Source organism: Cuculus canorus, chromosome 11, assembly GCF_017976375.1.
Source record: "Cuculus canorus isolate bCucCan1 chromosome 11, bCucCan1.pri, whole genome shotgun sequence".
NCBI classification, from domain to species: domain Eukaryota; kingdom Metazoa; phylum Chordata; class Aves; order Cuculiformes; family Cuculidae; genus Cuculus; species Cuculus canorus.
This window is the reverse complement of record NC_071411.1, coordinates 21,848,860-21,875,197: the sequence shown is the minus strand read 5'-3', so window position 1 is coordinate 21,875,197 and position 26,338 is coordinate 21,848,860. Positions and strand designations below refer to the sequence as shown.

General features: G+C 47.7%; 1 protein-coding gene across 1 annotated transcript; it reads right to left on the bottom strand.

The window, feature by feature from the left end:
• Positions 1-21,898: 21,898 nt before the first annotated feature.
• Positions 21,899-26,127, bottom strand: BARX1 (BARX homeobox 1). Its single transcript, XM_054076857.1, has 4 exons — positions 25,833-26,127; positions 23,335-23,623; positions 23,127-23,211; positions 21,899-22,169 (listed from the first exon to the last, which is right to left on the bottom strand). The coding sequence occupies exons 1-4, from the start codon at positions 26,035-26,037 to the stop codon at positions 22,008-22,010; spliced, it is 741 nt and encodes a 246-aa protein (XP_053932832.1). The 5' UTR covers positions 26,038-26,127; the 3' UTR covers positions 21,899-22,007.
• Positions 26,128-26,338: the final 211 nt, after the last annotated feature.

Genomic DNA, 26,338 nt, shown 5'->3' with positions numbered 1-26,338 from the left:
CCTCAAGTTGCACCAGGGAAGGTTTAGACTACATGTCAGGAAAAATTTCTTCACTGACAAGAGTGGTGAAGCCCTGGCAGAGGCTGCCCAGGGCAGTGGTGGAGTCTCCATCCCTGGAGAGGTTCAAACAATGTGTGGCTAAGGCACATTGGGGTGTGGTTTAGCAGGCACAGTGATGTCGAGCTGATGGTTGGACTGGATGAGCTTAGAGGTCTCTTCTTACCTTAATGATTCCTTGATTCTGTGATTCTATGACTCTTTACTGTTTCTACTACTGCGCAGCATAGCGATTCAGTGAAGGCCAATTTATTTTCATGACACACTTCCATTATTTGATAAAGACATAACGTTTTACTAAAAAAAGACTTGATTATTTTCTAGTGGTTTGGGATATGCCTTTTAAAAATACACTGGGACATTATGCAAAGCTTTAAAAAGAAAACATTGCTCACAGACACAATTTTACCGAAGCCTGTAATTTTCTATATCCCTTTTCCACCAAATCTCTTTTAAAAAGGCAGCGAAGATGTTTACATTTAAATCTGGTCTTCCTTTAGGATTTTCCCAACTCCACCTTTATTAACTCCCTTCTAAAACTGGCACATGAATATCTGTAAGATATAAAACAGGCCTTTTTGCAAGAGAACTGCAGAGTTAGGAAAGCACATTTGACCTTAAAGTAGGTATATATGTATGCATCATAGGTTCATGGAATGGTTTTGGTTGGAAGGGACCTCAAAGCCCATCCAGTTCCACCCCCTGCCATGGGCAGGGACACCTCCCACTGGATCAGGGGCTCCAAGCCCCATCCAACCTGGCCTGGAACCCCTCCAGGGATGGGGCAGCCACCACTTCTCCAGGCAATGTGAGCCAGGGCCTCCCCACCCTCATAGCAAAAGGTTTCTTCGAAAGAGCTCATGTCAGTCTCCCCTCTTTTAGCTTAAAATCTGTTTTCAAACAAACACTGGGGGAAACAAAATGTGAAGTGGCACCTGAAAGTTGTAACTGATAGAAAGCATCACATGCTGCTTGAAGTTTGGCTCCTGCAAATGGACATGCGTGTGCTTAACCACACCACCATTGCTGTTTTGAAGAACTACACAACACTCAAACTCCAACTGACTTAAAAAGAGCCCACTCTGAATCACCGTAATGGTCAAAACTGGTGGTAGGAATGGACAATTAGCACTGTCTTATTTCAGTTCATGCGTTTGGAACAACTGACAGCACTACTTCTTGCAGATCAAGGTTCAGAGCATCTCATAGAATCTGATTGCACCCATTAAAACCGCAGTAGAATGAGTTCTTATTTTCAGAAATAATCCCTCACTGTTCTCATTTCCCTTTATATTAAATAACCTCAACCACACTGTATTGAAGCATCTGGAATCCTCAACATAAGAAGAATATGGAGCTGTTGGAATGAGTCCAGAGGAGGCTACAAGGATGATCCACAATATGGAGAACCTCCCATACAAGGACAAGCTGAGAGAGTTGGAGTTGTTCAGCCTGGAGAAGAGAAGGCTCTGAGGAGACCTTGTAGCAACTGTCCAGTTCCTGAAGGGGCTACAAGAAAGCTGGAGAGGGACTTTTTATAAAGGCATGTAGTGATAGGATGAGTGGGAATGGCTTTAAATTGGAGAGGGACCGATTTAGATTAAACATAAGGAGGAATTTCTTCACAATGAGGGTGGTGAGGCACTGGAACAGGTTGTCGAGGGAAGTTGTGGCTGCCCCATCCTGGAGGTATTCAAGGCCTTGAGCATCCTGATCCAGTGGGAGGTGTCCCTGCCCGTGGCAGTGGGAGTGGAATTAGATGATCTTCAAACTCCCTTCCAACTCAAACTATTCTATGATCCTAAAAACTGTAGGCCTTATTTTTTAAGTTCTGTCGTCATCATGGCATTCTGGCAAGTTATCAAGTGCAGCAATATCCGACTAATGAAATGTCTTTGCCTGTAACCATCTGCAGCTTTCACGTCAAAAAAAGGAAAAAGATCCTAAAACACTTGACTTAAATAAATTTGCAAAACCAACAGAAATTATGCATCTTTTCTTAAACACCTCTTTCAAGTGGGAAATGCAGGACAGATTCATTTGGGGAATGAAGGTACGTTTAAAAACACAGTTTTCCGGGTTGCTATCTTCTCACCAGCTAAACAAGAGCTCATCCAGAACACATACAGGCATTTTGACATCCAGCGCTGAGTCTTTAAAACAATCCAAAGAAAAAGAGATATACAGTAAATTATGAAATACCTTTCCCATTCCATTCTTTTCTTCCAGATATTGCTTAGTTTTAATGTCATATATATCAGTTTTCTTTTCTGATACTGACGTGATTGTAGTAAATATCACAATGTATGGTGGAGATTCATACAAATCACAGTGTGTGTGTGTGTATACAGTAAATATATACTATGTATAGTAATTCTATAGTAAAATTACCAATAGACTTCTGTGACAAGGCGTACTTTTTATCTGAAGATCTTTAAAGACACAAATTGGAACAAAGATCAAGCATGAGGATACTTAATGCGTACTTAGCAATAAAAATGAATAGTACTGCTAAAATCCCCAATGAAGGCTACGTGCATATGAAAGCAGGATGCTGGAAGAGAACCATATAACTAGATCTACTTGCTTTCTTATTTATTTATTTTATATAGCTCCTGTTGACTCCATTTCCAGTAGCCCACCCAATGACACCCGTGGAAGCATACAGAAATGTTTCAGAGCGCTTCCCTCAGGTGGCACCCATGGAGTTCTGCCTTTTTCAAAGCTCGGAACAGTGAATTGTAGTCAGACTCCTAATCCTTTCCCAGTTCAGGGACAAAACAGTTGACAAATCGGGGACTGTCAGATCTTTTTCATTCCACAAGGTGAAATCAAAAAGTAAGTAATGTTCTCCTAAACCAGGGCCCAAATAAACAAAAGGTTTGAGTATTTCATAGAATCACAAAGTGGTTTTGGGTAGGAAGGGACTTCAAAGCCCATCCAGTTTTACCCCCCTGCCATGGGCAGGGACACTTGCCACCGGGTCGGGTTGCTCCAAGCCCCATCCAACCTGGCCTTGAACCCCTCCAGGGATGGGGCAGCCACCACATGACTTCTCCAGGCTTTTTGTGCACTTGTTCACTCTCCCCTGTGCACCTTAAAGAAGTCACGCGCCAAGCCATAGTAGAGATGGACCTGAAATAAATCTGCACATTGGAAAATGTTGGAAACAATCACCTCCTGACTGACTGCCAAAGCAGTCAAGAGTTTTGGAAAAGTTATGACCTTTCATAGAAATCATTTTAACACAGTCAGGTTTCTCCGTGTAGCTCACTTCAGCTAAATCCAGAGTTGCACAATTCTGCTGGCACACTGCTTTTCCTGGGATGCGACACATGGACATCCCCATTAACCAAATTAAATTCAAAAGGAACACAGACTCTTTTGAGTAGGAACATTTCTATCATCTCAGCTGCTTTCCAAATTTCAAGAAAGCCATGTCCCACAGCACAATACACACTTCTTCGGGAGCAGGAGAACTGAGTGTGGAGTGTTGTTGCACATTAAGTAATGCTACACGAACAACTCTAACAATATTTCACTTGCCCAGAGCAGTGGTGGCTGCCCCATCCCTGGAGGTGTTCAAGGCCAGGTTGGATGGGGCTTGGAGCAACCTCATCCAGTGGGATGGAACTGGATAGGCTTTGAGGTCCCTTCCAAAACAATTCATTCCATGATTCTATGATATTAACACTAAACATAGAGATATTTTCCACCTCCCCCTTAAAATTTACGTTCTAATTATTGTTATTAATAGGCCACCAGCTCATGTACAAACTCATATAACTTACAAAGGACCAACAGTAAAAAACGACGTTAGATAACATACCCATACCAGGTAGCTGGGAGGCAGCTGCCCAAGCCTCCATGCCAGCCTCCCAGATCCACCTCTCCCATGGGAGGAGATTACAACTCACAGTCACTTGGCTGGAATACAAACAACTGAAGTGAATGAAAGGCTCTGTGTATGTGTGGGGAACATAAATGTGATATTAATTATTAATTTTGACAAGTCGGAATACCTTAATAATGTATTATTTTAAGCTGCAAACCTTTTAAAAAGTCATTGAGGCTAAAATGAGCCGACTTTGCGGCTTGGAGTCTCATTCCTCAGCTTACAGCAAAATGCAGTGTGACAACAAAATGGGCTGTGACAGACTTTGGCGAGTGCGGTCTTGTTTTGTATATTTAATAAAGGCCTGATAAATACAATGTTTAAAGTGTAAAGGTTGGAATATATCAGCCAGCCAACACTACGTGTTAGCCAACCTGTCCAGACGGAAGAGTCGCTTTAAATTAATACTTGCACAAGCTGACCTGTAAGCTGACTCCCTCCTGGTTTAGTAGCATGATACAGGTGCAGTAACAGTATTTCTTTAATAAAAATTGATTATTTGTGAAGTAAAGTGTGCCATGAACTAATCCCACTCTATTCCCCAAACTTACAGAGGTGGAAACAACTTTTGATTTCTACTTTGCTTTAAGGAGTAAATTATAGAATCATAGAATCATGGAATGGCTTGGATTGGAAAGGACCTCACACCCCATCCTGTTCCAACCCCCTGCTGTGGACAGAGACACCTCCCACTGGTTCAGGTTGCTCCAAGCCCCATCCAACCTGGCCTTGAACCCCTCCAGGGATGGGGCAGCCACCACTGCTCTGGGCAACCTGGGCCAGGGCCTCCCCACCCTCACTGCAAAACATTTCTTCCTCAGATCTCATCTCAATCTCCCCTCTTGTGGCTTAAAACCATTCCCCCTCATCCTATCCCTGTACTCCTTGATTAAGAGCTCCTTTTCAGCTTTCCTGGAGACCCCTGGAAGCTGCTCCAAGGTCTCCCCAGAGCCTTCTGTTCTCCAGGCTGAACAATCCCAACTCTCTCAGCGTGTCTTTGTATGGGAGGTGCTCCAGCCCTTGGGTTATCTTCATGGCCTCCTCTGGACTTACTCCAACAGACCCATGTCTGTCCTGTGCTGCCCATATGGCTGTTTTCATTAAGCCTATGACCCAACTGTTCTTTAATAAACAGAAGTAGCTGCACCTCATCCTAAATCTTACAAAGGCAAAAAGATCAATCACCATCTATCAGCCGCTGATGACCTTCAACTCTGTAAAAATGTTCTTAAAAGTTATTCAGTCAAGCCGTTAAGCACAGGCAAACCCCTCCAGCCTCCTGAAGGCCCAGAACTTTAGAACATACTTTTTAAAAGGGATTTTTGCCAAATACTGAGATTTAACAGGAACAAAGCAAGCTAAAATTTAAGCAAATGCCTAAAAATAGCTCTTTCTTCTGCAAGAAACAGTATTGTCGGCTTCTTCCTGTGTGTTCAATTAATCAACAAAATCCTTTAAAGCAAGGATTAAATTCCAGTTACTATCAAGAAACACTGGTAACATATGCTATTTAAATGGATTTTTTTCATTGAATAAACCCTTGCCTCTTTTTTTCTACTCAGTTATGAACACAGGAATGTTTTTCTCAACTACATATGAAAGATGCATTGTAGCTGAAGTAAACCTATGTTCATCTTTCCCTGTATGATTATGTTCTTCTACTGTTTTCAATCATTCTTCAAATGCTGGGGAAAATGGTCATTCCATGAAGTGAGCTGCTAAAAAAAAAAGAAGAAAAGAGAAGTTTCTAAGGTACCACTAAAAAATCATGTAAATCATAGATTCATAGGATGATTTGGGTCAGAAGGGACCTTAAAGCCCATCCAGTTCCACATCCCCTGCAGAGACCTTATTACTCTCTACAACTACCTGAAAGGAGGTTGTGGAGAGGAGGGAGCTGGGCTCTTCTCCCAAGTGACAGGGGACAGGACTAGAGGGAATGGCCTGAAGCTCCGCCGAGGGAGGGTCAGGTTGGATATCAGGAAAAAATTCTTCACAGTAAGAGTCATTGGGCACTGGCAGAGGCTGCCCAGGGAGGTGGTTGAGTCACCTTCCCTGGAGGTGTTTAAGGAACGGGTGGATGAAGTGCTGAGGGACATTGTTTAGGGAGTGTTAGGAATGGTTGGACTCGATGATCCAATGGGTCCTTTCCAACCTTGTGATTCTGTGATTCTGTGACACCTCCCAGTGGATCCTGTTGCTCCAATCCCCATCCAACCTGGCCTCGAACACCTCCAGGGATGGAGGATCCAGGACTTCTCTGAGCAACCTGGGCCAGAGCCTCACCACCCACGTGTTTTCTGTGAGGGTGGGGTGTTATCCTTGGGAATAAGGAAAACAGCAACAGCCCTGGCAAGGAATCATTAATTCTTCAGCTGCTCTTCAGCACGGGCCTCTGCTCTTTTTTTCAGAGCAGAGAGGCACCTTTGTGAAACCACTGTTTAAATGTGTTGTTTGAGTTGAGCAGTCAGAGAAGAGAGGGTGGATAACATGGACATCCGAACGACAAGGTCAGGGGTGAAGCACATTGGCCAGGGCCCACAAGGAAGTTCAAGACACCACCACCTTGATGTTCTTGTTCCGTAGCCAAGTAGACAACTTCTGCCTCTGAGGCTGCAAATCACACATTTTTCATGTGTACTGGATTAAAAAAAATATAAGATTTAACTATTCAAAGACAGGATTCAGTTAAACATTAACTAGTTGCATCACGAGTTCTAAAAGGCTGTGGCTTCCACTGCCAGAACTTCCAAATAAACTAAGCAAACTTGCTTAGAATAGCAGGAAGAAATTGGATCTTTACAAACGCTGAGGCTCAGCCAAATGCATCCCAGCATCCTGTGTTGCCATGAACTGGCCAACCATCACTTGAACTGGGGCTGGAGCTGCTTTCCACATTGCTTTGTTTATATTGACTGCATTTATGATGCCTCAGAAGTTGCCAGTAAAATATTTATTTAGCAGTTAAAACGTTCTGCAAATGATTTTGCTGTCCCAAAAGATAAATATTTCTCAGCATGCTGAAATGATACATTGATGTTTTTGTTAAGGAAATTGCATGTTGATAAAATTTTCTCAGATTACACTCTGTCGTTCCTTTATATTTGAAGTGGCCACATTAATTTTTGGTGATATTTATTGTCATTGTAAATTGCATGGAGATTAGAAACATTAAACTTACCATAAAATGAAACACATTTCAAGTATTTCCGAGTCATCTGTTTAAAGGCTTAAGGACACTTTTGATCTTTCAGGTGGATCAGAGTGCGCTAAGCTTACAGGACAAGGATCCAACACAAACCAGAATCCCACTTCAACCTCTTGGGAAGCCATTTTCTCCTCTTCCCCTTGTATTTTTCCCTCTCCTTCTTTTTTAATACGCTAATACCCAGCACCGCTTTAGGGACTCCTTGCACTGCAGAATTTCAGTCTGAATGTGAGGTTTACAGCAGATTAGAAATTTATACAGACCATTCAGCCCCTGTACTCTGTTCCAGTGAGACCCCACCTGGAACCCTGCGTTCAGAAAGGACATGGAGCTGTTGGAGCGAGTCCAGAGGAGGCCATGGAGATGATCCGAGGGCTGGAGCACCTCCCATATGAGGACAGGCTGAGAGAGTTGGGATTGTTCATCCTGGAGAAAAGAAGACTCTGGGGAGAACTTAGAGCAGCTTCCAGTGCTGAAAGGGGCTCCAGGAAAGCTGGGGAGGGGCTCTTGATCAGGGAGGGCAGAGATTCATTGAGGGAGAATGGGTTTGGGCTGAAAGAGGGGAGATTGAGATGAGATCTTAGGAAGAAACCTTTTGCTGTGAGGGTGGGGAGGCCCTGGCCCAGGCTGCCCAGAGCAGTGGTGGCTGCCCCATCCCTGGAGGGGTTCCAAGCCAGGTTGGATGGGGTTTTGACCACCTTGATCCAGTGGGAGGTGTCCCTGCCCATGGCAGGGGGTTTGAACTGGATGGGCTCTGGGTTCCCTTCCAGGATTATACATTTGTCCCTGCAATCTCCGCGCATGTGATGTCTACTCCAGCCTATGCCGTAAGCTGCTGTGTAGTTCTACTGCACATGGTTAAGCAGTGGCTGTACTTTCACCTAGTGGTGACCCCAGGTTTAAATCTCCAGGTGTAACACTGGGTTTACTATCTTCATTAATGAAGTAAACTTCAATTTTTGGCCGCTCCTGTATTAGGCATTAATAAAATGAGGCACGTGAAGAGCAACAGAACACCAGATGTCTTTCCTCTTTCTAATACGAAGGAGGCTTTGTCCATTTCCAAGTATCTGCTGAGGCAGAGTGGCTTACCAAGGACGGGCGATACACCTGTTTGAACAAGCTCAATGCCTCATCTTCTACAGAAATAATCTCCAAGCATGGGCAGGGACACCTCCCAGTGGGTCAAGTTGCTCCAAGCCAAGTATAAAAAACGTGGAGATGCGCAGATGTAGTTCTGACAGAGTCTCACAACACACACAAACACGATCCTATCATGTACAAATAAATATCCCCAGAAAGCTAAATAAAACATCTTTGGTTTGCCTCTCAGATTGCTGGGGCAACTCCACTTTTTCTACATGGATATAAACTTCTAATACATACTTCTAAAAAGAATTTAGGAATTAAGTTAGCTTTCAGTGTACTCGGTTGTCATTGTTCCGTTACCCCTGCTGCTGTTTTATGTGTGCATGCAATAGAGGATATAGAGGTTGTAGGGAAACTCATAGGAAAAGCACAATATACAAGGAAGGAAAAGTAGAACTGTTCTTATATGTTATTTCTTCCCTTCTTGTTCCAAAGGATTTTGCTTGGCTTCAAATTTTGAAAAGAAACCACCTTTGTTTTAGATAAGGACTAAGGTGTTTGTTTTAAACTCTGTTAGGTAAAATCTTAACCCATCAAATCCCATGACAAAACTGAAATTACCTTTGAGGATGGGGGTACATGTCCTGATAAAAAATTCAGTGTCATAGGACTTCAAGGGTGGTTTGTACTACAGAAAAGCACTTGGACTTCATAAACAGATGTGATACCATTTTGGAAGCTCAAAAGTTTGTTAAGGTTTTGCTACTATTATCTCAGGAAAGGCAATAATCTGTCGTAGTCCAAAAGAGTCCAGAAAGATGACCTGAGGGCTGGAGCACCTCCCGTATGAGGACAGGCTGAGAGAGTTGGGGTTGTTCAGCCTGGAGAAGAGAAGGCTCAGAGGAGACCTTAGAGCACTTTCCAGTACTGAAAGGAGCTCTGGAAAAGCTGGGGAGGGGCTCTGGACCAGGGAGGACAGGGACAGGGTGATGGGGGAAGGCTTTTCAGTTGCAAGAGGGGAGATTGAGGCGAGATCTTAGGAAGAAATGTTTTGCTGTGAGGGTGAGGAGGCCCTGGCCCAGGTTGCCCAGAGCAGTGGTGGCTGCCCCATCCCTGGAGGGGTTCCAGGCCAGGTTGGATGGGGCTTGGAGCCCCTGATCCAGTGGGAGATGTCTCTGCCCAAGGCAAGGGGGTGGAACTGGATGGGCTTTGAGGTCCCTTCCAACCTAAACCATCCTTTGATTCTGTGATTTTGTGTCTTTATTTTCTTTCATGCAGGTGGATTGTTTGTTGTTGTTATTTTCAAACCCTCAGCTGAACTACCTTCAGTTTACCCCTCAAAAGCAAAAAAACACCACGGTTGCCTTCCTTAAACGCTGATCCTCAGTTACACCTTCTGAGAAAAAAGAAATAAAAATTGACTTGAATGTATTACTCAAATTCAGTCAGAACATATTTGCATGGATAATAGGATACTGCCAGATCCCAGAAGTCCATCCACTCAAATTGGTGCCGGACTAAGCAGTCAACATCAAAAATACTCTGCTTTGTTAACATTTCCCATCGTCCTCACCAGTCTTATAATTAATCACTTTGCCTGGGCTTAAAATAAAAATATTTTTCCAGTATTTGGAAGGAGGTTTTTTCATATTTTCCTATGCAAGTGGCTTCTCCCTCCCCCGTTTTTCACACTTTGTTTGATTTTGGTGGGTTTTTTTTGCACCATTTGACTTTAGAGAACATTTCTGAATTCAATGGGAGTCTAGAGGGGCAGGATGGAATATTAGACACACAGGGGAAAGTTCCCATTCTGACTGCTTTCAGCCTAATTTTTTTGACAAGTCAGCACAAACTTTTTAATAACAAACTTTGACATCGATGAATTCCAGCTCTTGAAATGTACATTTAATTAAAAGAACTCAAACCCAGCTTTATAAATGAACAGGGCTGCATCCATAGCCTCTAAGGAGGCTTCCACTTTTTCCTCCATGAAGCACAGACTCATCACCCAGCCAGCACATGAAGAGTCAAAAATTTACGCCTCTTACACAGCAAAAAAAAGTAAAAATTCCCCCGGTCATCAGCAAGCTGAGTGCTCTGAATCCAAGCTAACCATTAGAGGGCAACCTGATTACATGAGCAAGGATTATTCCAGCACTCCAAAACCACGGATACATGGGATTTAAGATACCACGGATAGACACGGATTTACAGCCAGAACTCTCAAAAAGCTCGTAATAAAATATATGGAGGAACACAAGCCAGAATGGTCCATGCTGGCTGTCCTTGCTTTAAGAAGCACTGTAACATGCCTACATAGTGGCTGACACTCCACAGACAGAATCATGGAATCATTAAGGTTGGAAAAGACCTCTAAGTTCATCCAGTTCAAACATCAGCCCAGTCCCACCATGCCTGCTCAACCATTCCTGAAGTGTCACATCTACACACCTTTTGAACCCGTCCAGAGATGGAGATGCCACCACTGCCCTGGGCAGCCTCTGCCAGGGCTTCACCACTCTGTCAGTAAAGAAATGTTTCCTAATATCCAGTTTAAAGTTCTGGTGCAGGTTGGGGCCATTTCCTCTCATCCTATCACTTTGTACTTGAGACAAGAGACCAACACCCATCTTACCTTTCTGGGTGCTGCAGAGGGCAGTGGGGTCTCCCGTCAGCCTCTTCTTCTCCAGGCTAAACAGCCTCAGGTCCCTCAGCTGTTCCTATAACGCCTGGGATCCATACGTTTCCCGAGCTCCATTCCTCTTATTTGGGTGTGCTCCAGCCCAATGTCTTTCTTGGAGTGAGGGGCCCAAAATTGAACCCAGGATTCGAGGTGCAGCCTCACCACCACCAGATCCAGGGAGATGATCCCTGCCCTGCTCCTGCTGGCCACGCCATGGCTGAGCCAAGCCAGGATGCTGTTGGCCACCTCAGTTACTGTTGGCTCATGGTCAGTTAGAAATTAAACCCACCACATCTTAGATCAAAGAGCGTGTTGGACCTCAATACAGGCCGCTGGGTGTGACTGAGGTACAGGGAAGGCAGAAAAAGGCTGAAGAAAAAGGTGGCAGAGCTCCATAGAACAAAGATTTGCATGGGGGAAAACAAAGAGACCTTATCTTTGTGAAAACACACCACCTACGCTTAGCAAATGAAATTATCAGGTGTCAAGTTAAAAAAACAAACAATGGGGAGGCGTTCCTCATGCATTGCACAGGGAAAAGAAGTTGTTGCCTGATAATCTGGCATATACCAACAACAACTTTGCTGAAAATGATGAATAAATGTAAGATATGCCTGCTAGAGGCTGAAGTATGAATCCATTTTCTCCCCTGGAAATCATTGGGCAACAAATGACTGTAAAATGCAACTGCCAGACAGAAGAGCATCACCATTTGCTCATTATTTTTGACACCATTTACTAAGTATTCTGCAGACCACTGTCAAACAGGTGGCATGGCTAAACCTGGACCAGTCCTACAGTCCTACAGTCCTCACAGCTTTGGGGAATTCCTCTTTCTGACTGCTGTCTTTCTCTGTGGGCAAGTCATGAGGGTGGGAACACCAAAACTTGATTGTTTCATTACATCATTACATGTTGTTTCATGACATCATTAAGAACTGAAGTGAAGGAGGGAGAAGGTAACCCAGACTGTAAAGTCCCTGGAGTTATCTTGTTACTCATCCAATCAGTAAAGTGGTTCTTCATCACGTATCAAATCTTGAGGGCTCCTGCGCAACAGAAACTGGAGGAACTTCAATACGACAAATAAGATTGTGCCAAACACAGATCAAGAACAGCATAGGGAAAAATACTTCTGAATAGGAATGAAGGGAATGAAACTTGTATCCGTGCCATTCTAGATCAACTGTTATTTCCAGCCACTTTCCTTCTTTATAAAATCATGTAGGGACATAGAATTAAACCCACAGTTCTTTCCTGGGAAGGGGAGCTGTGTCTCCCAGGTGCAGCAGCTGTATAAAACCTTTGGGCGCTGAAATTATGCTTTCTCTTGAAGCTCTCATCTGCACTGAATGCAACAGCAGAGTGTATATTGGATGGCTTCGTGAACACTCAAGGATGACTTAACACCAATGCACCAATAGAAACATCATCAGGGAAAAAGCACCTGGGAAATGTGAGGTCAAAGGAAAGAATTCTTCCAGAGGACATATATTCAAGCCTAAAATACACGGTGAGGTTTTTCATTTTAATAGGGCAGAAAACATAAATATGTGTGACTGCTTTTGACCAAGTTTTGGGTACCACCACAGTTTTGGGCTGTCTGATTATGAAGGTTGTATTTTCTCATCCAACACAAACATAACTATTCCATATTCACATAGGGATAGCATCTCCTCTGGAGTTTGTCTCATCTAAGACACTGGGAGGGACTGTACAGAATGAAAAATCGCAGTTTCAAAGAAATACCTTTTCTTCCCTGCTTTTTTTTTTCCATTTCCATATCCAACCAACAGATTACATCATAATATGGTTACACAAGTTCTGTCAGGGTGTCAGTTGCTTTTGTAAATCCCTTCATAAAACACAAAAATTGCAACACAAGAAAAGGAAAACAACAGGACAACAATATTCATCTAACATTGCAATACCCAGAAGTGTGGATCATAGAATCATAGAATTATTTGGGTTGGAAGGGGTGTTAAAGATCACCCATGGGCAGCAACACCTCCCACTGGATCAGGGGCTCCAAACCTCATCGGTCTGGCCTTGAACCCCTCCAGGCTTAGGGCAGCCACCACTGCTCTGGGCACCCTGGGCCAGGGCCTCCCCACCCTCACAGCAAAACATTTCTTCCCAAGATCTCACCTCAATCTCCCCTCCTTCAGCTCAAAACCATTTCCCCTCTTCCTGCCCCTGCGTTCCCTGATCCAGAGCCCCTCCTCAGCTTTCCTGGAGCCCCTTTCAGCAGTGGAAGCTGCTCCAAGGTCTCCCCAGAACCTTTTCTTCTCCAGGCTGAACAACCCCAACTCTCTCAGCCTGTCCTCGGATGGGAGGTGTTCCAGCCCTCGGATCATTTCCGTGGCCTCCTCTGGACTCACTCCAACAGCTCCATGTCTTTCCTGTGCTGAGGACTTCAAAGCTGATGCCGGTCTGTGATTTGAACTCCTAAGTATGAAATCCTATAAATATACCCTAGGAATACACTAGGACTGCTTTAGCAGAAGAGTTCAAGACAATACAGAGGCTTTTCCCCCTCACACCATAGCTGTTTCTAAGCAGCATTTCCATGTGCATCCCTGGTAAGCACCATCCAATAGGTTACGTGCAGGCTATAAGAGGCTCACAGAAAAACATGAGGATTTCTTCCTCACCTTTTTGACAATCTCCTTTCCATTCTGGAAAGCATCCCTCTTCTGAATTAAGCATCCTTTCAAAACCTAAAAGCTGTATCACACAACATAGTGAAAAGGGCTTTGCTGGGAAAATAAAGATCGATGGGTAGAAGGAAAGAGCAGTAGTTTCAAAACTAGGTATATATAAAGCTCTGCTCACAGGATTGTGCAAAGCAAGGAAAGAAGCAAATGCCTTTTATGTTTTTAGAGGCTCAGAAAACAGGAAAAAAAATCACCCTTCTTGAGCAGAGGAATTTGTGAGTCTGTGGAGGAGACAGTCGGTATGGCTTTCTGACCGCGCAAATGCCACAAACACACTTGCCAATACTACTGTTGGCAGTGGATTATCACTCTTACACTTCATCTACGGCTCCTTTGGCTCTACAGACAGCATTTCTGGATACCCCAAAGCTCGGTGGAAGCACGAAAACCACTTGTACAGTGCGCACTCAGTGGGTCTGTTACCTCCTGGATCCCCCGAGCTGTGTTTGCACTGCAAACATGGTGAGAGCACAAGGCAATTCTGGAAATCCAGAGCAGGAATTCCAGCAGCAACTCTTCTATTGAATTTTGAAGCGTTAGGAACACAGGCACAAGAACCTAATGGAAACCTATGAAAGTTTTGCCATCTCGGTATTTCCTGTCCCATTAGGAGTAAGATGGCACCAAAACTAACCGGAAACTATCTGCATCGAGGCAGCTGAAAGGTGCCACACATGGTCTGCGTGGCACGTCACCCAACAGCATTTGCCTTACCGAGCTTTCCAATTCTTAACAAACTGCATCTCTTTGAAACCCAACACCCTTTCCTGAGCCCTGCTCACACAGAGCCTGTTTTCACGCTGAAAACACAAACTTCGGCTAAAATCACATTTTGCAAAAAACTGCCACTAATTCCTTACCCTCCACCTAAAGAATGAGTTCTTTGGAACCAGGGGCAGAGATCTTGACTTGCAGAGCTCATCCCCGAGTAACACACTTCCCCGCCGGCTGCTGGGTATTGCTTGTGCTTGCTGGAAATGAAAGAGTTAAACTACACACGATCTACTTTCTACCCACAAGCCAGCGAAGGCTACAGACCACTAATTTCTATGTTTATCTAAAGCTTCTGATGTTCTACGTATTTCTTTTTTTTGGGGGGGAAGGCTTTTGTTTTTGCTTTTTCTCAAGCCAGTCTGTGTTTTTCCCTTTAAACTAAGGATATAAAAGTTAAACCCAGCGGGCTTAGCTGCAATTTACACATTGCTAAGTGTAAAGCACTGGCATTTCCAATCCTTCTGTCCCATCCACGCGTACATTGCAGCTCAGCCAGGAGTCTGCAAATACACGTTAAAATTCAGAAGTAAATTACAGCCGCTTTACATTCGCTTTCTGCAAATATTTGAGCACTTGTACTTTACTAGTGCAAATACTAGTGAATAATGCAGATTAATTTCAAATAACCACTGAGCTCACCATGGTATGTTCGGATATTACAGACACGATCCGTACGCTAACACTTATCCGGTGAGAAACGCCGTCCAACCAGGAAACAAGCAATACCCAGTGACTTCTACAATTCACAGTACAAAATCTGAATATGAAATATTTCCACACTCATTAAGGTGGAAATTTCACAGCACACCACAGAATTAAAATTTAAAAAAAAAAACAAAAAAACAAAGAACCCTTGCAGTGCCCTTTAAATCTTCCTGATGGCAGCAATTGGCCTCAGTCAACAGAACCAAGGAAGCTCTGAATGTCTGCAAGGACTGGCACAAAAATCCAGTATTTCACACCGATGGAACAAGCCCTGTGAGAATTCCTCTTTAAGAAATGGGTGCATTCAACGATCAAACTTTCACTTTTACAGAGCAGAGAAGTTTTTTTCTGAACTATTAAAAGGTATTTTAATTTAGGCAAGATGTTATTCACTTCCATACTTCAGTAAATGATATAAATAAGAGAGAACGAGGTTTAAAATCATTTGGGGTTATGTCATTTATTCTTAAATACTTGTGTTTAATCATTAGTAAATACCTCAGAAAAGTATGCCTCCAGCATTAATCAGGTGGAATCCCTCTAAGACCTTGTAGTCAATCGAGCAGTAGAGAAGGAAAAAGCCTGTTAGCTCAAAGGGAAGAGTCAGCTTCTCCCTCGCAGACGTTATCACGGTGCAAAAATGTTCTATTTTGGGAGCACCCTCCTTGGCAGCCTAAGCCAGACTTGCATTTTACCGACATCTACTGCCGTACGTAGCTTTGCGCCTGGACCACTTCATAGAATCATGGAATGGTTCAGGCTGGAAGGGACCTCAAAGCCCATCCAGTCCCACCCCCTGCCATGGGCAGGGACACCTCCCACTGGATCAGGGGCTCCGAGTCCCATCCAACCTGGCCTGGAACCCCTCCAGGGATGGGGCAGCCCCCACTGCTCTACTGCTTCCCCAATACAATATTTGTACTATGCCAAGCACAGCTTTGGGCGGTGGAGAATTGTTGTGCTGTAACTCATATAAGCTTTCCCAGGGTAGTGTTTGGGGGTTTCTTCTCCTAATTATCTTAGCGTGGGGTCTTCAGAGAGATGCCCAAGTTCCTGGGACGTGCAGTTTTCAGTGTGTGAATAACTACTGCATGTCTGCCTGTTCTCTTCCATGCTGCATTTACTCTTTATTTTCTTTATCCTCGTGGAACGTTGCTGAGCTCTAAGGATCCTGCACAGGTAAGTTTGCAGTTACAAAATATCAGGCTAGAAATGGTCATCATAAATTAACCCTTTTTTTTTTTTTTTTTGCATAGTTTTGGACTGCAAATCATGCCTGAATATCTTCCAAGTGTGAATGAGAAAGGACACTATGCTTTAAGCCTATTTGTGCTCAGACTCAGCAGCAATGTCTTTAACACTAACTCAAGGGTTTCCTCCTTGAATAGCACCTTCCGTTTAAATGCAGTCCTTCAATATCTATTCAAAGATAACATCATATATTATCTAAATAGATATCCTCTAAATAATCTTTCAATATCTGTTCAGGGAGTGAATACACACTGCCTAACACTTTTTAATTTAACTATTGGAGGGGGGGTAATTGTGTTGAAAGAATGAAATCTTCTCATTCCAGCTACTACTGAAACATTAGATACAGATCAATCTTCTTTTATTAATTTACTTTATATGCCATTTCAATTTCAGAATGTTTCCACATTCCCATCCTTTAAAAAAAAAAGAAATGTTTTAGAAATGCTACAAGCTTGTTTTGCGGTTTGTTAATATAGGTGCAGTATAAACAATGGATTTGAGGCTCTCGCAGAGGAAGAACCCATTTTATACATAATGTTTTAATGGACTCTGTTTGTAAACTGGTGAACCCGTACAAGACTGTGACTAGGACTTTTTCCATCAACACAGAGCTGCGTGGATAAGGGGATGCATCATTAAAGTATGCTATGAAAAACCACTGCCGAGGGACGCTATGGTTGTCACCAATTTTATCAAAGGTAACTCCATCCAGATCCTGGTACCTCGATTCTGGCTAATTTCCTGTAGATGGAAAAGTTTATCATCTCGACTTAGTTCGTAACAACAGCCGTGTTAGTGTATCGAACGCAAACTTGCCCCAAAGTTCATTTACATGCTATTTGACCAAATTTAATGGAATAAAGCCCTGAGCATTTAGATTTTGTCTAGCATACGAGTCAGCTGAAACAACCAAATTTGTAACAACCTCAATCGGGCGTTTAGGGTTGAGACGAACATCTGGTAACTGTATTTCATATGCTGGTTAATAGCTTTTAGAGAATTTGACCAAGCTCAACAGGTCACATGGATCCCTTCATTATATTTTTATCCAAAATGGTGATAAAAATTCCCAGATAGGCATTAATGTTTTTCTCCCCAAGTCCAAGAAGGCCTAACCCACCCCAGCTTCAGCTCAGCTCACACGTATGGTGCTAGGCAGTATATTTCATCAGTACATGTGCAGCGCAAGCTACAGCCACCTGCAGCATCACCCTCCATCCCTCCCGCCTCCCTCACAACCCTCTGTGTCCCGCCACAATTCCTCCATTTTCTTCACATCCCATCTGTCATCCCCGCATGCCCACATCCCCTCTCCTGCATCCCTTCATATTCCCCCATCCACTCCACATCCCCCTTGCACACTCCCACATTCCTCTCCATCCTCCTTACATCACCTCAAAACCACTGCTTCTCTCCCAGCCCTCCACATCCCTCAATATTCCCCCCATCCACCCCCTACCCCTCCATATACCCTTGCACCTTCTCACATTCTATTTGCAATCCCCCACAACCACCTGCATCTCCACCCCTCCATCCTCCCCACATCCTCCCAGCGAAACCCTCCGCATCCCTACATACTCCTCCACCCACACCACATCCCCCTCCATCCTCCTCATGTCCCCCTGTGCCCCTTCTCCTCCATCTTCCCCACATGCCTCCATTCCCCCCACATCCTCCCCAGCCCCGGCATCCTCCCTCATGCCCCCTCCATCCTCCCATCACATGCCCCCATGATCCCCCACTCACCCCACGTCCCCCTCCATCCTCCCATCACATCCCCCTCCATCCTCCCATCACATCCCCCTCCATCCTCCCATCACATCCCACTCCACCCTTCCATTGCATCCCTCCACATTCCCCCACCCACCCCACATCTCCCTCCATCCTTTCCAAGTCTGGAGGAGAAAGGGCAGCATGAAGACCATATTTTGGGGTTCTTCATCGGGGAGACCCCATGAGGCATTGCTCTTGGACCAATGCTGCTTTCAGAAGGGTGCTGCGCATCTCCACTTGCCTCGACGCACAGGATCAGGGCAAGGTCGCTCCCCACAGCACCTCCTCACAACACCAGCACAGTCCGCTCCCACCGGAGCAAGCCCTCCTGCACTTTTTCCTTGCTGTAAAACCATACGACATCAATCTTGAAGTCATCTGGCTCCGTGCAGCTATTTTTGAACGACATTGATGAAAAAGCAGAGCCTTTCTCAAGTTTCCCAGAGAAGCTTCATAAAAAGAGAATTTCAGATGTTTGAACTGGAAACAAAAATCCATTTAGGTGAGTTAAGAAAGCCGTTGTAACATTCGCCAATTAACTGTGACTCAATTAGCATTCAAACACGGGAAGAATCTACTTTCGGTGCTGCTTTTCCAGCTTTCAACCTACACCCCTCCACTTTGTTTACAGAGAAAATATGCCGTTTTCCAGTGCTGGTGTAATTAAAATGATAGTGTTGCCCAGCAAGGGTGCATTTCTGCCAGAATAAATGTGTTGTAACCAACGCAGCTTATTTATATACAGAAAACAGAATAAGCATCAGGTACATGAGCTGTATGCATACTTTACAACAAACAAACCCTGGGATGGGGGCAGCCGTTCTGACAGCTGTGCTTTGTGGTGCTATGGAGAGAAATCATTCCTGCAGACAGAACAGGGCTCTGAGGAGAAACTGCAGCGAAGAACAAAGTTGTGCAGTTTTATCCCAGAACAATATCGGACACCTCCAAGTGTCTGTGCTGACACAGCTGAAGTGTTGTGAGCGTGGGTGTCACCCACCGACGCCTAAAGGCACCCACATCTGTTCATGACAGTGGTACATTCAGCTGAGGGGCGGCTCTTGGTCAGGAGTGCAGGGGTAGGACGAGGGGGAAGGGTTTTCAGCTGCAAAAGGGGAGATTGAGATGAGATCTTAGGCAGAAATGTTTTGCTGTGAGGGTGGGGAGGCCCTGGCCCAGGTTGCCCAGAGCAGTGGTGGCTGCCCCATCCCTGGAGGGGTTCCAGGCCAGGTTGGATGGGGCTTGGAGCCCCTGATCCAGTGGGAGGTGTCCCTGCCCATGGCAGGGGTGGAACTGGAAGGGCTTTGAGGTCTCTCCCAACCCAAACCATTCCATGATTCTATGAAAAGTTAATTAGAAGACGGAACAATTACGCTGCTCTGACAGAAATCATCCATCAGCGCCAAACCCATGGGCTGGTGCGGCCTGCTGTAATTCCCTCCTGATCGCTCACCGGCCAGCAAAGGTTGTTGACGCTGGCTGAGGGGAGCCCCAAAGCCCTGTAAACCCACTCGGATATTACCCAGACGTGTTGTCACTAATAGCTGGTGGCACTTTTGCTCTTCAAACAGAAGGACCTCTCTGCTCTGAGCTCAGAGCCACTGTCCCCAAGGCGCAGTGACACACGGGAATCAAAAAACCTATATTTTACATTTTTACACGGCTCCCTCAGACCCTTCCTGCTTCCCTCTTGCCGTCCAGCAAAGAAAAACACAATAAAATAACATTCCTCGTGGACTGTGAAAAGCAATCTCTTACTTCAATGTGAAAAGAAAATCTTCACCTTCTATGGTGACAGCGATAACTGAAGCCGCGCTGTTTCACAGTCTCTGTTGGTGGTGGTAAATGGCGATAATTCCTCCCGAAGTAGTTCGGTAATTCCTCAGACAGTAGTTGGGTCTGACATCTGTTCAGCTCAATGACAGCAGTCGTCCCCCTAGAACAGGCCGGGATATTCCCCTCAACCTCACAGATTCGTATCCGAAATAACCAAACTTATGACCTCTTTTAAAGCTCCTGATTTCTCTCCTGGCAGCAGCCGCGGCACAGGCACAGCAGAGACTCGGAGGCGTTTTGCTGCCGTTTAGAATCCCCGTCCCTCCCGTCCCTGGGCTTAAAAGGGAATGCCCACAGTTACAGCCTCGGTGTACGCTGAGAAATTCCAGCAGAAACGCATCCGAGATGCTCGAAGCTTTTCCGACGGTCGCTAAAGGGTTTGCAAATGAATTCGGTGCGGATTAAACTCTCTCAAAGCAAACACGGAGATTCGCAGCACGGGTTTTCACGGCAGAAAGCGGTGAACTTCAGTATTGAATACTGAGCAAATTAATAAGAAGGGGGGGAAAAAGTACTTTTTACCACCATTCGCTGCGTGCAGAGCTCGCCGTTCTGTGCATTCAGGTTCGTGGACAGAGAATCTACGTTTTAATTCGAATCGGTTGCTGCTCCCAACGCCGTTATCCCGTTATCCCGTTCCCTGCCCCAAACAGCGCCCGGATCTGGAGCCCCCTCCACTGTCTTCCCAGGCTCAATCCTCATCCCCAGGTTAAATAAAACATCTCGAACGAATTTAGTTGTTCAAACCCAGAACTCGTTTTAGCTCAAGAGCAGGAACTCGCCGCCCGTTTGCTCAGCGACGGCCGCATCCTGCGCCCGCAAACGCCCCGGAGAGCATCCCGGGAGAGCCTGGGATGAAGGACACCCCCCGTCCCGGTCCTCCCCGAGCCCGGCTGGGACAGGGGGTCCCCAGCGGCCCCCCATCACCTCGGCGCTTCGCATCCCCACCTCCTGGAACGCGGCGAAACTAGGATAAAGAGGGGAAAAAGCCGAGCTCGGTATGAGCGCAGGTTCACGCGGGGCTCGGGCTGGGAGCGGGGTGGGTGATTAAAGCCTTTAATTGCTGTCCGAGCACACCGGGATGAGCCATCAGCGAGGGATGCAGAGAGGGACACGCACCGGCCTAATTGCAGCCTTTAATTGGGAGGCACTCCTTAATGAGTGCCCCCCAGCAAGGGCTTCCGCGCGGGGCTCCGCTCACTCCCTTCCAGCCGCACAGACAACACTCGCCCGCCTCCCTTTCTCGCTCGCCAGCCTTGTCCGTAGCTCGCCCGCCTCCCCTTCTTGCTCGCCCGCCTCGCCCCCTCTATAGATGCTCGATAATTTTATATCTCGAAGGGGAAAAAAAAAATACAGCAGAGACTCTGGGAAAAGAGTAAAAAAGTAAGGGAAAAAGCAATTAAAAAAGTAAGGATAAAAACAATTTAAAAAATAAGGATAAAAACAATAAAAAAAGTAAGGATAAAAAGCCAAGCTCCGCGATTTGGTGACAGCTCCGGAGCAGCCGCGGGGCCGGACGGAGATGCTGCGGATCGGAACCGAATCGCTCGGGCTGCCGTGTGCACCCAGCGCCTCCTAAAACAGCATCCCTGGGGAGGCGCAGCCAGGAGTTGCGTTGAATTATTTGACGGCAATTAACGTGTGTTTGACAAGCGAAAGCGTCCGAATTTATTAGGAGTACGGATCTTGCCTCTCCCGGGTAGGAAACCTCAAGGAAAGCGATGGGAGGATCGGCGCTTTGCTCGAGCTCCGGAACGCGGGTGGGAATCTCTGCCCTGTCTCCGCGGGACGGGGGGACGGGGGGGAAGTTGGGGGGTGGAAATAAAAGCAATTAATTCAAAAGCATCGCATTTCTCAGAGCAATAGTTCATAAAATATTTTATTGAAATAAAGTAAATATCTTCGCATTAATAAAACTGATCATAAAATGCAGTTTTCGGATAACTAGGGGCACCACAGGGATTTAGACAGCGAGAAGGAGAGGATCCAGCGTCCTCCTGAGAGCGGGGAGCCTCCTCACTCCTCCTGGCTGACCTCGGCCGAGATGAGGCTCTCGGGCGGCTTCTCGGCATCCCGGGCTCGCTCCTGCTCCGAGAGCTGCTCGCTGCTGGGGATGGAGTTCTTCTTGGGGCGCCCCTTCGGCTTGGTGGGGGACTCCAGGCCTCCCCCCTGCAACACCTGCGGGGCGGGGAGGGGGTAAAACCGCGCTGCCTGGGCCGGGAGGAGCCCCCGCTTCCCCGGGAGCCGCCGGGAGGCTCCTCCGCTCCCGCAGCCCCGGCGGGGGGACCGCTGCCTTAGGGGCGTGTGGACACACCGATCCGCATGTGTGTATGTGTATGTATGTACATCCATATGTGTGTGTATAGGTGTATATGTATGCGTACATATGTATATATGCACATACGCGTGTGTGCACATTTATATATGAATATATAATTATATACAAGGGCAAGGCAGAGAAAAAACTTCCCTCGGGATCCCACGGGAAGCGTCCCGGAGGGACGGCACTGCATGGAAGTGCTCCTATTATATTATAATATATAATATGTAATATATAATATATAATATATAATATATAATATATAATATATATAATTATAATATATTCGTATACATATCCCTATACATATGTATATATACACATATATATTAATGATATATATACACACATACATGTGTATATTATAATAGTACATAATAGTATATACATATATGCACAAACATGTACACACACATACATGTATATAATAATATCTATTCTAGATATAATATATAGAATAATATATACATACATGCACACATACACATGTGCACATACCCTTATATTATATATTACGATATTTATATATATTTATACACACACATATGTACCTATTGTCCCTGCCCATGGCAGGGGGGTTGGAACTAGATGATCTTTAAGGTTCCTTCCAACCCTATTCTATGATTCTATGCTATTAGATATAGAATCGTAGAATCACCAGGTTGGAAAGGACCCACTGGACCATTCAATATAATAATATATAGATACACATATTGATACGCATACACACACAGAGGTATATTTTTGCCCGGTGCCGGCGGGCAGCAGGACGAACACGCGGGGCAGGGTTAGAGCACGATTAGGAGGGCACTCACTATTTTCTTCCACTTCATGCGCCTGTTCTGGTACCAGGTTTTCACCTGGAGCTGGCTGAGCCCCAGCGATTCGGCCAGGTCTATTCTGCGGGCGAGAGAGAGAAGCGGTGAGGGACCGGCAGCTTTCCTCTCGCCTGGCAGTTTTACTCCTTCTTTTCGGCAAAACCCTTAGCCCTGGATCCCGTCCCGTCGCTCAGGCATCTCCTACCTGTCGGGCGTGGAGAGGTATTTCTGCTTCTCGAAGCGCTTCTCCAGCCCCATGAGCTGCAGCTCGGTGAAGACGGTGCGGCTGCGGCGCCCCTTCTTGGCTTTGCCCCCCGGCTCCGGCGGCCCCGGCTCCAGCTTCCCGCGGAGGTGCAGCTCCAGCGGCAGATGGGGCGAGGCGGAGCCGCCCTGCAGCCCCGAGCCGGCGGCCAGCAGCGCCGAGCCCAGCCCCGAGCAGCCCAGGGGAGCCAGCGGGAACTTGAACACGGCGGCCGGCTCCGCCTTCAGCACCGCTGCGGGGAGAGAAGGGGCCGTCAGCGCCCCGCCGGGCCCCGGGGACTGCCGGGGGTGCTCGGGGGCTCCGGGAACGGAGGGAGCTCGGTGATCCCGGGGATGCAGGGAGCTCGGTGGAACCGAGGATGCAGGGAGCGCGGTGACGCCCGGGATGCAGGGAGCTCGGTGTCCCCCGGGATGCAGGGAGCTCGATGACCCCCGGGATGCAGGGAGCTCAGTGACCCCCAAGGATGCAGGGAGCTCGGTGTCCCCCGGGATGCAGGGAGCTCAGTGACCCCCAAGGATGCAGGGAGCTCGGTGTCCCCCGGGATGCAGGGAGCTCAGTGACCCCCAAGGATGCAGGGAGCTCGGTGACCCCCGGGATTCAGGGAGCTCAGTGACCCCCGGGATTCAGGACGCTCGGTGTCCCAGGGTCAGACCCTGCAAGGAGCCGTGGGCCCCTCTCCTCGTTCCTCGGCGGGGCCGGCGGGGTGCAGGACCCCCTGACTCGTCCCCAAGGATCAGACCCTGCAAGGAGCCTCAGGTCCTTCTCGCTCTGCCCCGGCGGGGGTCGGGACCGGCCCTACCCGGATCCGCCCGGCGGAACGCGGTCACGATCAGATCCTTCAGCGGCCGTCACTGATTACGGAATGACTGGGGGTTCCAGTGGAAATCGGTTCAGCTCCCCGAAAAGCATTCTTTCCCAGGGTCGCCCGGGCACGGTATTCCCCCCGAGCAGGACATTTCCTACCGGGGGACAATTTACATCCCTCCCCGTGAACCGTAGCCTTACGAGGTTTTTACGAAGACGTGCCCGCGGCCAGGACGGAGAGAGCTTCCAAAGGGAGAGCCCATCCCCGAGGATGCTGCTGAGGGGCCGCTCCCGGGGGGGGGGGGTCGCCCCTTTCCCGGAGGGGTTCTCCCGTTTCCCGGAGGGATGGGGCTGCTCCCAACGGGCTCCTCCGTCTCCCGAAGGGCTCCCCCGTTCCCAGAGTGGTTTCCCCGCTCCCCAGAGGGCCGAGGCTGCTCCTGGAGGGCTCCCCCGTTTCTCGAAGGGCTCCCCCGTTTCTCGAAGGGTTCCCCCGTTTCTCGAAGGGTTTCCCCGTTTCCCGGAGGTCTGGAGCCGCTCCCGGAGGGCTCCCCCGTTCCCGGAGCGCTGGGATGGCTCCCGGAGGGCTCCCCGGTTCCCGGAGGGCCGGGGCCGCTGCCCGTTCCATCCCGTCCCCCTCCTTCCCAGCTCCCCCGCTCCATGCCCGGGCCCAGCCCGGCTCAATTCCAGTCTCCCGGTGTTCTACATCCCCGGAACGAGCCCGGTGGTGTGGAAAGGATTCCAGGGGAGTCTCTCCGGGCTCCCCCTCCTCGGCCTAAGCTGGAACGGCCTCGCTGCCTTACGGAGCCCGATCCCGCTGCGGGCTATAAAGAGCCTTTTGTCTCTTTCCCTGCTTCAAGTGGCTCTGCCCGTCTTGAAAACAATGGTAATTTCCAAATATTTTAATATAAGTTGTTCCCTTGCTATGGATTTCGACGTTTTGCTCTTTCTCTTCTAAATAGAAAGCGAGAAATCGGGGTCCTCCTGCATCGTTCGGATAAAGAGCGGCCTCTCCGCAGACTGAAATCTCTCGGGAAAGCAATGCTTTCTCAACCAGGAACCCTATCCTGGCGTTTCAAATATAGTCGATATCGGAGTTTAAAATATATTAAACACCGGCCTTTGAAACATATTAAATATTGGCTTTGAAAAAGAAACTAAGTCGTTCACCGACTGCTTTTGTCTCGGGTGCTGTCTCAGACTGGAGAGAGCACGATTAAATAAATACATATATAAGTATTATATATGTAAATGTATATATAAATGTTATATATGTGTCTATCTCTATAGGACAGTCCCTCTGTCCCGGGTTCCCAGCGCACCCCCTCTCGCAGAGCCCCTCCGGTCCCAACGCAACGGCCCAAACCGCCGTCTCCGCGATCCCACGGCCCCTCCGAGCCCCTAAAACCGCTTTTATCCCTTTGTAGCCCCAAACCCTTCGCTTCCCGCCGCGGGGGTTGCACACGGGGCGGGGGGGGGGGGGGGGGTTGGTTGAAATTCTCCAGGTTTTCCCCGACGGGACCGGCTCCGGGATGCGCTCGGGCTCCGCGGCGGGCGGTGCCGCTCCCGCAGCGCTCGGCGCGGGAATCCCGTCCCCCCGCTCGGGGATCCCTTCTCCCCCGCCCCGTCCCGGCACGTACCGAGGTGGTTGTGGTAGGGGCGGGCGGCGAGCAGCGCCTGCACCCCGAACTTGAGCAGCTCCCCGGCCGGAGCGGCGCCTTTGGCCTCGGGAGGGTCGGTGAGGATCTCCTCGATCATGAAGCTGCGGTAGCGGTGCGAGCGGTGGTCGGGGAAGGATTCGGCGGGGAAGAAGGGAGCGGCTCCCAGCTCCAGCGGGTGCTGCATGCTGGCGGCCCTAGGGCAGCCCCCCGGCCGCCGGGAGCCGGGCAGCGGGGCGCCCCCCGCGGGCTCTGCCCATCGCCCCCCCGGCACGGGGCAGCGTCTCCCCGCCCCGGCACGGGCGGCCGCTCTATTATAGAGGGGCCCGGCGGGAGGGGCGGCGGCGGAAGGAAGGGGCCGGGGCGGGCGAGTACCTGGAAGCGAGAGGTGACGGCGGAGGGGCCGAGCCCGGACATATAAAGCGAATTGGTTTTTCTGCCGCCGCCGGAGGGGAGTCCCCGAACGAGCGCTGCCCCCTCCGCAGCGC

Coding starts and splice junctions, on each gene's coding strand:
- BARX1 (XM_054076857.1), bottom strand. CDS start 26,037: ATGCAGCACCCGCTGGAGCTGGGAGCCGCTCCCTTCTTCCCCGCCGAA. Junction 23,624..25,832: donor CCCCTACCACAACCACCTCG/GTACGTGCCGGG, acceptor CTCTCCCCGCAG/CGGTGCTGAAGGCGGAGCCG. Junction 23,212..23,334: donor TACCTCTCCACGCCCGACAG/GTAGGAGATGCC, acceptor TCTCGCCCGCAG/AATAGACCTGGCCGAATCGC.